This window comes from Schistocerca piceifrons, chromosome 3, assembly GCF_021461385.2.
Source record: "Schistocerca piceifrons isolate TAMUIC-IGC-003096 chromosome 3, iqSchPice1.1, whole genome shotgun sequence".
Taxonomy (NCBI): Eukaryota; Metazoa; Arthropoda; class Insecta; order Orthoptera; family Acrididae; genus Schistocerca; species Schistocerca piceifrons.
Window position 1 is genome coordinate 228,589,963 of NC_060140.1, and position 12,918 is coordinate 228,602,880.

The window sequence follows — 12,918 nt, forward strand, 5'->3', positions numbered from 1 at the left end:
TTGAGGGTTATAAAATATACCTGTTAATTCAGACTTCCTAAGCTTGGGATGATGATGGTCTTCCCCTCTTCCTCGAGTTTTTGGTCCTAATGTTACTTGCAAGTTGAATTACAAGATTTCTTCTGCAACAAAGATGTGTCCTTCCTTTTATCTTTATCTTATCCAAGGTGTAAAGGAAATAACTGTTCAAAATTTGAAACTTACATAAACTAGAAGAATATTTTTTCCACCATTCGTTGTTTGACATTCTTGTAAATGTAGATCCACAGTAATGATTAATTATGTCCACATTTCCCATAAACATTGTGTTTTCTAAGATAATTGTACGTTACCCAAACTGGAATGAGAGTTTGTTCATAACCAGTGAGAAAATGTTTGGGGGGATAAAGAATGTATTCAACAGTGTCACTAAATCTCTTTTAAGGGGTGACCAGCATATAATATGCATATTGGATTGATAGATACACTTTTCATAGAGTAAAAGTATTCATCACATTGTAACGGTATCCTTTCTTAATGGTATAACTGTCTATCATATATGCCCTCTCAGTTTATGCAATTCGGGGCAAATTTTGGTCTTCTTTTGAAACCTGTTTGTGTTGATGTAATAGCCTGAATCACCTGTGTATGCCTGCAGAGCTTGTTCGAAATTAATAACTGTTTAATACACTAATGTCAAATCGGTATGAGTAGTACTTTCAAGTGTTGAATTGTTACAAAGGGGAATTAGAAAAATAGCTGCAGCCATTTTGATAATTAAAGAACAGATTTGAAAACCATAATTTTGGGCTACTTTTGGATCATATCAGTTGAACAGAGTCCTGTCTTCAAAACCTGTTGTGCTCTCTCAAATATTCACATATGAACCATGGACCTTGCCGTTGGTGGGGAGGCTTGCGTGCCTCAGCGATACAGATAGCCGTACCGTAGGTGCAACCACAACGGAGGGGTATCTGTTGAGAGGCCAGACAAACGTGTGGTTCCTGAAGAGGGGCAGCAGCCTTTTCAGTAGTTGCAAGGGCAACAGTCTGGATGATTGACTGATCTGGCCTTGTAACAATAACCAAAACGGCCTTGCTGTGCTGGTACTGCGAACGGCTGAAAGCAAGGGGAAACTACAGCCGTAATTTTTCCCGAGGGCATGCAGCTTTACTGTATGATTACATGATGATGGCGTCCTCTTGGGTAAAATATTCCGGAGGCAAAATAGTCCCCCATTCGGATCTCCGGGCGGGGACTACTCAAGAGGATGTCGTTATCAGGAGAAAGAAAACTGGCGTTCTACGGATCGGAGCGTGGAATGTCAGATCCCTTAATCGGGCAGGTAGGTTAGAAAATTTAAAAAGGGAAATGGATAGGTTGAAGTTAGATATAGTGGGAATTAGTGAAGTTCGGTGGCAGGAGGAACAAGACTTCTGGTCAGGTGACTACAGGGTTATAAACACAAAATCAAATAGGGGTAATGCAGGAGTAGGTTTAATAATGAACAGGAAAATAGGAATGCGGGTAAGCTACTACAAACAGCATAGTGAACGCACTATTGTGGCCAAGATAGATACGAAGCCCACACCTACTACAGTAGTACAAGTTTATATGCCAACTAGCTCTGCAGATGACGAAGAAATTGAAGAAATGTATGATGAAATAAAAGAAATTATTCAGATTGTGAAGGGAGACGAAAATTTAATAGTCATGGGTGACTGGAATTCGAGTGTAGGAAAAGGAAGAGAAGGAAACATAGTAGGTGAATATGGATTGGGGGACAGAAATGAAAGAGGAAGCCGCCTGGTAGAATTTTGCACAGAGCACAACATAATCATAGTTAACACTTGGTTTAAGAATCATGAAAGAAGGTTGTATACATGGAAGAACCCTGGAGATACTAAAAGGTATCAGATAGATTATATAATGGTAAGACAGAGATTTAGGAACCAGGTTTTAAATTGTAAGACATTTCCAGGGGCAGATGTGGACTCTGACCACAATCTATTGGTTATGACCTGTAGATTAAAACTGAAGAAACTGCAAAAAGGTGGGAATTTAAGGAGATGGGACCTGGATAAACTAAAAGAACCAGAGGTTGTACACAGATTCAGGGAGAGCATAAGGGAACAATTGACTGGAATGGGGGAAATAAATACAGTAGAAGAAGAATGGGTAGCTTTGAGGGATGAAGTAGTGAAGGCAGCAGAGGATCAAGTAGGTAAAAAGACGAGGGCTAGTAGAAATCCTTGGGTAACAGAAGAAATATTGAATTTAATTGATGAAAGGAGAAAATATAAAAATGCAGTAAGTGAAACAGGCAAAAAGGAATACAAACGTCTCAAAAATGAGATCGACAGGAAGTGCAAAATGGCTAAGCAGCGATGGCTAGAGGACAAATGTAAGGATGTTGAGGCCTATCTCACTAGGGGTAAGATAGATACCGCCTACAGGAAAATTAAAGAGACCTTTGGAGATAAGAGAACGACTTGTATGAATATCAGGAGCTCAGATGGAAACCCAGTTCTAAGCAAAGAAAGGAAAGCAGAAAGGTGGAAGGAGTATATAGAGGGTCTATACAAGGGTGATGTACTTGAGGACAATATTATGGAAATGGAAGAGGATGTAGATGAAGATGAAATGGGAGATACGATACTGCGTGAAGAGTTTGACAGAGCACTGAAAGACCTGAGTCGAAACAAGGCCCCCGGAGTAGACAATATTCCATTGGAACTACTGACGGCCGTGGGAGAGCCAGTCCTGACAAAACTCTACCATCTGGTGAGCAAGATGTATGAAACAGGCGAAATACCCTCAGACTTCAAGCAGAATATAATAATTCCAATCCCAAAGAAAGCAGGTGTTGACAGATGTGAAAATTACCGAACTATCAGCTTAATAAGTCACAGCTGCAAAATACTAACACGAATTCTTTACAGACGAATGGAAAAACTAGTAGAAGCCAACCTCGGGTAAGATCAGTTTGGATTCCGTAGAAACACTGGAACACGTGAGGCAATACTGACCTTACGACTTATCTTAGAAGAAAGATTAAGAAAAGGCAAACCTACGTTTCTAGCATTTGTAGACTTAGAGAAAGCTTTTGACAATGTTGACTGGAATACTCTCTTTCAAATTCTAAAGGTGGCAGGGGTAAAATACAGGGAGCGAAAGGCTATTTACAATTTGTACAGAAACCAGATGGCAGTTATAAGAGTCGAGGGACATGAAAGGGAAGCAGTGGTTGGGAAGGGAGTAAGACAGGGTTGTAGCCTCTCCCCGATGTTGTTCAATCTGTATATTGAGCAAGCAGTAAAGGAAACAAAAGAAAAATTCGGAGTAGGTATTAAAATTCATGGAGAAGAAATAAAAACTTTGAGGTTCGCCGATGACATTGTAATTCTGTCAGAGACAGCAAAGGACTTGGAAGAGCAGTTGAATGGAATGGACAGTGTCTTGAAAGGAGGATATAAGATGAACATCAACAAAAGCAAAACAAGGATAATGGAATGTAGTCTAATTAAGTCGGGTAATGCTGAGGGAATTAGATTAGGAAATGAGGCACTTAAAGTAGTAAAGGAGTTTTGCTATTTGGGGAGCAAAATAACTGATGATGGTCGAAGTAGAGAGGATATAAAATGTAGGCTGGCAATGGCAAGGAAAGCGTTTCTGAAGAAGAGAAATTTGTTAACATCCAGTATTGATTTAAGTGTGAGGAAGTCATTTCTGAAAGTATTCGTATGGAGTGTAGCCATGTATGGAAGTGAAACATGGACGATAAATAGTTTGGACAAGAAGAGAATAGAAGCTTTCGAAATGTGGTGCTACAGAAGAATGCAGAAGATTAGATGGGTAGATCACATAACTAATGAGGAAGTATTGAATAGGATTGGGGAGAAGAGAAGTTTGTGGCACAACTTGACCAGAAGAAGGGATCGGTTGGTAGGACATGTTCTGAGGCATCAAGGGATCACCAATTTAGCATTGGAGGGCAGCGTTGAGGGTAAAAATCGTAGAGGGAGACCAAGAGATGAATACACTAAGCAGATTCAGAAGGATGTAGGTTGCAGTAGGTACTGGGAGATGAAGAAGCTTGCACAGGATAGAGTAGCATGGAGAGCTGCATCAAACCAGTCTCAGGACTGAAGACCACAACAACAACAACAATCAACATATTCACTATCAGTCTTGTTTCCCCTTGGGTAAATGAGTAAATAGATGCAGTATGAAATGTACGTATTAACATTGTTGAAGAATGTGATATTCTCCAGCCAATTATTTGTAAAATAGTCAACTAATTGGACCTTCGTTTGTTCCGATAAACCATCATTCAACTTGCCATCTAGTGCTTCACTAGTGGAATCACCTTCTGTCTTTTTTCTGTTGTAAATATATTTGACATTATAACCATTTCTGTAATAAGTTCATTCGGTAATAGAAAGCAAAAAAATTCCAGTTCCATTGCTAGCTGAGCACTTCGAGCAAGTGTAAATATCTCTTGTCCAGTCAAGTTTAGGAACCTCATGAGAGTACAGTCACAGTAAACTTTCCAGTAAAATGCAAAAGATAGTCCATTAGTGTTACTTTCTTCCTCATCATCACTAACTTATGATTTATTGGGATATACATCACGTAAAATGTGAACAATGTTTTTTGCTCACTCTCGACACTTGACTAGCCTTTACCCTTACTATTCCTGTATAAAATATGCCATGATATCATTATAATTTGCATTTCTTCTCCATGTCATTTTCATACAAGTAAAACAACTCAAACATTTTATCAGTTGCGGGCATCAAAACATGTGACGTACTGTGAAGTAGGGCATACTGTTTGAGCTACCTGTCTGAATGCTTAGGTACTACATAAGGAAACATGTTCAACTGGTGACTGCAAAAAACAGTTACAAAGAGAAAGTAAATTTGATGTCATCTGAGTTAAAGGTAAAACCGTTATGTGAGAATGATCTGACAGTGGATTGTAAAAGGGTTAATGAAATGAAATACGTATAGCATTCTGGCCCTGAGTCCATCCTGGGGAATTCAGCTGCCTAGTGCAAGATTTTTTATTTGATGCCACTTTGGTGACTTGTGTGGTGTTGTTGATGATGATGATGATGATGATGATGATAGCTACACATACACCCAGTCACGAGCGTAGAAAATCCCCAAACTGGCTGAAACTAGAATCCTGGGCCTGGTGATTGAGTGTTAGCAAAGCTAACTGCAAGACTACAGGGTGCTAATGAAAGGGTTAAAATTAGTTGGAATGCTATGGAAAATATGTTTGAAAAGTGGGATTATTGCAAGGTGGATAATGTAAATACTTACCCAGCAGAAAAATATCCATATGCAGATCTGCCATGGCCTGCTAAACCAACATTAGACACTTAGAATGTTTATAACTATGTTTGCAACGGGAATGAGGAATGTTCCCACCACGAATGAGTCCTTATGAGGTGGCAACAAAGGCAGCCCTATCCAAGAAAAACTTAGCCTGTCCATTCAGAAAACTGTATGATGGCACTGACTAGAGTGATAGCTTGAGTCTCAATAAAGAGAAGAAAATAATTTTTCACTTTCAGTGGTATTGTCATGTCACATTACAAATTTGCAAAATTTCTCTTCCCTCTATGTCCACCTTATAGTTCAGATTCAGCACCCTTGTACTTTCATTTCTTTGGAATTTTCAAATCTGTAGTATACAGGGTAAATTTTTGATGCTTTCTGCTGTAAGGAATTTATTGACACCTGTTGTTTCAGGGAGGACACATTCTGCGTTTTCATTGCTGACAAAATGGTATAATGACTGGATTCGACAAATGTATTTTTCTTTCTTGTTTAACTTTGTTAATTACACTGGAGCTAGTTGATAACCTTTGAGATCCTCATCAATCTGTTTCTATGGAACACAGTAATCTTCTTATCATTCACTTTGGCACCTTGTAATCCACCATCTTCTACATTTGTGCTAGGAAATAAATTCTTTGTTCTGATAAAATTAATCATCCACCAGAAATGATTTAGCTAGTTCTACTATTGCAGTGAATCTACTTTGTGTAGCTTTAATTAAAGATAGAGGAAGTATTACATTTGAAACTCTGTGAAGTGAGGCTCACAATGCACCTTTCAATTGAGAAATGTATGTATTTAGTATGCACACGGTAAATAAAAAAAGTGTTGCATGAGGATGTGGATGGTACACAACATAAGGGGGGAAGATGATATATCTTTTTTATTTAATTGTTTTATTCATTTTGTGTAGAAGTTCATCATAAATTCTTTGTTCACAGGTTTGCCTGATGCCTCTCTTTCTCAACTGGAAATGGTAACATTATTGTGCATGGGTGACAAAACTCACAGTCAGTTGATAGAACTCATGCCAGAAAGATGTGGAACTGCTCAGAGCCGTGATTTTGAATCTGTCCTGGCTGAAGTGAGTTTTTATTTTCAGTACTTGAGATAGTGACAGCCTGATTTGTAAGATTTGGTTTTAATTTAAAATAATTATGGAATGTTTCTGTTGTTTCTAATTTCTCTTTTAAACACATATTAGTAATTAATATATCTTGATTAAAAACTTCATAATAAAATTTCAATGCAATGCTTTGATAGGTGGCAGAGTACAAAGCACCCAACTTGGAGGCTAGTGGTCACATGCAACAGGGGATGTACGTACCTAGACCAGTAGTGTGGGAACAATTATACGATCCAATACATGTGTTGCTGCGTGCGGTTCATCGTCGTGATTTTCAGACCTCTATGGATAGATTTGGCGATTAGTAAGTACAACCCTGAGTCTGATATGCTTTATGTGGTTATGTGAAACTATAGTCTTGTTATAACAGCTATTCACTTGACATGCACCATCTTCACATTGTATGTACTAAATAATGAGGTGTTTTAGACAGCACTGTTATGATTGAATGCAATTGCATTTGTGCCTTGACACTGTGTTATAGAGAGATGTGGTTGTGGTAGCATCATGTGGCAAATGTTGTGATAATGGTTTGGAATCCAAGAATGTGGCTGCCTGATAAAGATAGAAGGTCTATGTCCTTAAATTAAACATTTGTGTCTGTGTAGAAGTTTAAGCAGCTGTCTTAGCAATATTCAGTGTTTGTACTACATGCATCACACTGTACATGCTGCAGCTCTTCACCGTTCCTCGCTTTGTGAAATGAAGCATTGGTCTGCATCAGAACACTAAAGTGTAACATTATTTTTACAAACACTGAGCAACAGGACTCTGGATTCTTCACTTTGATCAGTTCCGGCTCACTGCTTTGTGACTTTGCTATGTCTGTGTACGAAATGCTAGCTTGTAACATGATGTCCACTACCTCTGGAGCATGTATAAGCAGGAATGTTCTCTCCTCCAAGAAGATATTGAATATCTGTGGTGAAGTGACTGACAGAAATTCCAGGTGGCACAGTTGCCAGGGTGTTACTTTTTCTGGGCGCTGTTTAAAGGCGAATGTTGATGGCTTGTGGTCTCTGAATATTGTGAATTCTATGCCTTCCAAAAGATAACCAAAATGTATGACTTCCGAATATGCTGCCAAAAATCTGTAATCATAAATATTGTAGTTGTGTTGTGTGTTAGTGAAAGACGTGGAGAAAAATGAAAGTGGTTCAGTTGTTCCTTTTCTCAGTTGGTGTAAAGAAGCACCTATAGCATAGTACAAGCAAGGGAAGATCTGTTGCGGGATGAGCAAGCTGAGTTGCAGTAGATAGTTCTTCTTTAAACTTCTTGAACAATTTGTCTGTTTCATCAGTAACAGGGCAATTATCCTTCCTCTTGGTGTTCTTGCAAAAGTTAAAGGTCGTTGGATTGCTATAGTATGTGGAAGCATGCGTCCATAAAAATTCACCAGTCCTAAAAAAACAACTTAATTCAGTTACTATCTTAGTATGAGGGAAGTCCTTGATTATTTTCACTTTTTTTTCTAATGGTGAAACTCTTTGATAACACAAGAATGCTATCTTTTCCTCTCCAAAAATGCATTTACGTATGCCAATGTGAAGGTGGTATTTATCCAGCCATTGAGCTATTGCAGATACATTATATGTTCTTCCTCTGACGCTGAAGCAACAAGAATGTCATCTAAACAGGAATACAAAAAAGGCAAATCATTCAAAAAACTGTGAATAAAATGCTGGACAGTTTGTGCTGCATTGTGTAGCCCAAGTGGCATCTTCAAATAATTGAAAAATCCAAATGGTGTTATGACATCTATTTTAGGCACACCTTTTGTTGCAACAGAAATGGGTAAGGTCAACTTTAGAGAATGTCTTTCTCTTGGAGAGGTGGCGGTTGAAATGTTTAAATTGGCTAGTGCTCTGACACTGTGATAGCATTTAAAAGTTGTATAGTCTCCACAGGGATGCCAAGTTCCATATTTCGTTGGAATGAGATGGAGGGGGCTAGATCAGCAGCTTTCAGACAAACAGCATGTGTCAAGGTTGATCATTGATCATCTCCTGAAAGTTTTTTTTTTGCCGGCTGTTGCATACGCCTGGATGTCCCGTTGTGATTGTGTGTTGCACCTTAACTTCAGGAGAATTGTAATTTGATTTCTCTGTGAGTGTGTTAGGATGTCTCTCTAACAAGTCTTGATATTTATGCTGTGAGTCAATCAAAAACTCTAAACTGTCTGTAGGTACATCTACGGAGCCTGTACTAGCAATAAAAATTTCTCAGTTGAGTAACTTTTTTGGCTTAAAACCAAGCAACAGACCATAACCATAATGACTGAAGAAATCAACACAAATAATTTGCTGACAAACATCTGCAAGAAGAAGTGGCCATGGAAACCTTCATGAGAGGCTTATATCGAGGTTCAGTAGTCTTTCACCATATGTGTATATTGCAGAACAGTTTGCAATTTAGAGCTGCTGTTTCTGAACTGCTGCTGGCAGTACAGAAACACCTGCTCTGGAGTCTACCAACAATCAAAGATGTGTGTTATGATCTGTTACGAACAGGTGGTTAGATTATTCACCTTCCTCACTTTGTGCCGCCCCCAAGTGAGTAGCATACTAATTTTTTATCTGAATGTTCTAATTTTCTGTCTGAATGTTCGCAGACTGTTGAGATGTAAAGGAACATGGCAGTGTGCATTTCTTTATGCTGTTTAAATTTGTGATGATACCGGCAGGCTGTTTTAGTCCATGCCGTAGTGATTTCTACATACTCCTTGATCCGTGTTCCAGTTCATAGTTTCTGAATCTGGATTGTTAGTTCCAGATGGGAAGCTCTCTCATCTTGAAATGGAGACGAAACAGTTTCCGTACTATATGCAAACCGACTGGGCATTGTAATCTCTATGATTTTGACCATAGAAACCACTGCGTCAATATTTACATCTTGAGTAGCTGTTAGTATAGAACTGCGTTGGTTGGTAATAGTTGAAGAAATATAGTTCTTAAAAAAATCGTCAGTTATTTGCATTCTGGCAAGAGCTCACATCTCTTGGAGCAAAGTAGCAGGCTTTTTGTCTTATATTTCCATTGTGGTTAGCAATTTTTTAACTTTGTGTAACTCTGATTCTTCAAATTCTCTGGTAAGACTTGAAAGTCTGTGTTTGAGAAGCTGTTAAAATTTGGACATGTAATCTGAAATCAGCTCAGCATCTTAGCTATCAAACAATCCCAAAACATAGTGATAACTTATCATCTCGTTGTTAATATTTTTGATAATAGAGTGGGACTTTGCTTACAAAAACCGTGTATGTGGTATTTTCATTGGTGCATGTCATATTTCCTTAGTGGTGTCGTTCTGTGAGTTTGTCATAAAAACAAAAAACAAAAAAAGTATTTAAATTGCTGCAGTAAAATTCAAATAACGATGGGAGTGAGTATTGTGTACTTGCTATCACATCAATATCACCAGTTGTGGGTTCTAGTAAAAGTAATTATTTATTTTGCACCACACTAATGAAACTACCAAGAATGCATATACAGTATAACATTTTAATAGCAGTTGCAATTAAATTGATAGGCAAAAGTAAGCAAAAGACTAACTACTTCAACATGCATGTATAAATTTTACACAATTTACATTTCACTGTATACCTGACAGCCACACTATGAACCTGAATGTTTGAGTTTTGCAATAGGTATTTGCTGCCTTACTGTTCAGTCCATTTATAGAATGTTATGTGTAGTGTTGGCATTTACCTACTTAGGGACTCAGTATTTGATTTCTTATATGAGTTCTCCCATGTTGTATAAAATGAGGTGATTTGTTTGGTATTTGGCTTAGAAGATTGATCCGATATTAATAGAGCATGTCTGTTGATAAACTTAGTCACACTGGTAGAAGACCCACAGTAGTCTATTCTTTGCCATTGCTGTTGCTTATAAGCATCACAAATGAAGATGACAAACAAGTTTCTAGATATTATACCATCATTTAGAGCTTGTAGAGAACCATTTCCCACATGCTGTGTGAAAACCTGAATAATGTTGGCAAGATTAAATATCGTGTACAGCTACTAATAGATTTTTTTGTGCATTGCCATTTTCCTTCTATGCAGTACATTTGTATATGCTGTTCTGTGTATTATTATTATTATTATTATTATTATTATTATTATTATTTAAATTGGAAGTTATGTTTCTACTGAACATAATTCTTGTTTCATTTCTTATTATGTATACACTTTACATTTCAGTGTTCACCAGGCAGGAAAACTGAAGTCTGCAAGTACTCCTTGGCCACCATTCAGAGAACCAGCACCTTGCCATGAAGCATATGAAGATCCCCGCAAAATTTTACGATCACGCGTATTTCATTCTGCAGCATTTGTAGTGTTGCATAAAGCAGTTGTTGGTCACACCGTATCTGAACATGTCATGTCAATTGTAATTTACTTGTTGGAAATGGCAGTTGTCACTGCTGAACATGAAGATCAACAGTCACAGGTATGCTTAAAATCACTTCATAAACCAAATTTGAAATATGTTTTGCATTAAGCCATGGAGAGCATTGCATGTTGGTGGGTGCATTCTAGCCATTAGAGAACAAGTCCTAGTATTCATTGCTAATAATGTTTTCTGTAGCCAACTAAAGGTAGAAAAATATTCTGTCTTGCTAGAAAGCAGAGAGAATACACATACAAAACCGGGCAGTTATCTGCTTATGAAATCTTGATGTTTGTCAGGTAACAACTGGGAGAGGAGAGGGGTTTTTACAGTTTTAAATGCTAAGTTATTATTTAGATACTAATTTTTATGTAGAAAATGTGACTATTAATTATTGTTACTTAAATATATTCAGTTAACTTGGTTAGGAACATAGAAAATAACTAAATTATTAATTTATACAGTTGATTTCAAAGTAAGTAATTTCATAAAATAATGAATTTGTTTCTTGTTGGTTCTTGAGAGGTTCATGTAAATCTGTGATCTTGTAACCATTTTCATCATGCTCTGCTTGTTGTAATAGATACAGTTTAAGTGCTAAGAGAGAGACTGGAATGAATAGAATTAACCACTCATCTCATGTAGATAGGCGATCGACTGGTCATTGGCACACAAGACGAGGAAAGTGACTGGTTAGGACCCTGGTAGTGGCAAGAGGAATTGTACATGGCACATATTTAGGTTAAGAAGTGGGTTTGTAAAAGGGGAGATAGATCAGAGGAAGAGGTACAATGTAGAGGGGAAAGTTTGAGAGTGTAGATTTGTGTGTGAGGTGGGAAGGAGGGAACAGGAATGGGGGAACGTGGTGTAAGGCGGGGGCAAGCAAACATTTAGACCCGGAGGAGTACAGGCTTGAAACCTGTCTTATTGACGTCTATTTAAATGAGAAAAGTTAGTTTTGCAGGGAAGGAAGAGTTAGATGGTTTAAGCAACTATTGAAGTTGAACATGTGCTCAGCGGGATGTTCTGCCTCTGAATGGTCAGCTTTGCTCTTGATCATTCATTTGGATGGACAATGTGTTGGTAGTCCAGATAAAAGGCTATCCATAAGTTACAGCAGAACTGGCATTTGACAATACTTTTCACTGGTGACACTGCCTCTGATGGGATAGGATGTCTGGACTGGATTAGGAAGTGCCAGGTGGATACATAGTACAGCTGTTGAACCCGGCTCTTCCACTGGGATATGACCAAAGTGATGACGGTCTGAGTGTAGCTATGGCATATGGGTGGGCCAGAATATTTTGTTGAGTGAGTGGGTGGCAGACTACCACTATGGATGGAGTGGGAAGGATGTTTTTTGATGTTTCTTATTCCTGGCGATGATGACCTGGAGTAGAAAGAGTTATTTTGTGCTTAAATGTTTGGTGTACATATTCAGTTAAAAACGTCCTTTATTAGCTCTGTTAATAATAATAGTGATGGTAAACATATGATGTATCCGAAGTACGATGAGATTAAACATGTGCATTTCCAAGTGACTTATTCATGGAAGCAGAAGAAGAAAAGTGCTTTAACTTTGCTGCACTCATCACCTTGCAAGGCAGAGACACAGACTTTGAACTGTGCAAAAACTACTTTGAAACATGCCTGCAGAGAAGCACATTGGCAAACTAATAGAGATAATAAGCGATTCACTACCCTAACAAATCCAGTCCTTATATGTAGCACAATAAATTGAAAACATTGCTGATGGGAATGAATAAATACAGGAAATTTAGGGTTAAATATCATTACACTTTCTTCCTGATCAGGAAAGACCAGGAAATAGTTTTTGATAGTTTCACAATATTTTCAGGGAAGGAGAATTTGAAATATGTGACAGGTGTTGAATGAACATAGTTCTCTATGTTACAATGAAGGGAATGTGTGAGGTAGAGTGTTAAGCTAGCACACACACACACACACACACACACACACACACACACACACACACACACACACACACTCACTCACTCACTCTGCGCTTATCTTAAAAGGAAATGAAATCTAAATAGGACTTCGCATC

The 12,918-nt window shown here is 38.0% G+C and overlaps 1 protein-coding gene across 2 annotated transcripts in view; it reads left to right on the top strand.

Moving 5' to 3' along the window:
- The window catches only part of LOC124787897 (E3 ubiquitin-protein ligase Ubr3), a 289,094-nt gene that overhangs the window by 162,288 nt on the left and 113,888 nt on the right, over positions 1-12,918 (top strand). For both annotated transcript variants that reach the window (XM_047254874.1, XM_047254875.1), the window contains exons 13-15: positions 6,275-6,417; positions 6,597-6,763; positions 10,661-10,910. In XM_047254874.1, the coding sequence (XP_047110830.1) occupies positions 6,275-6,417; positions 6,597-6,763; positions 10,661-10,910 (560 nt within the window). The remainder of the gene's footprint in view (positions 1-6,274; positions 6,418-6,596; positions 6,764-10,660; positions 10,911-12,918) is intronic.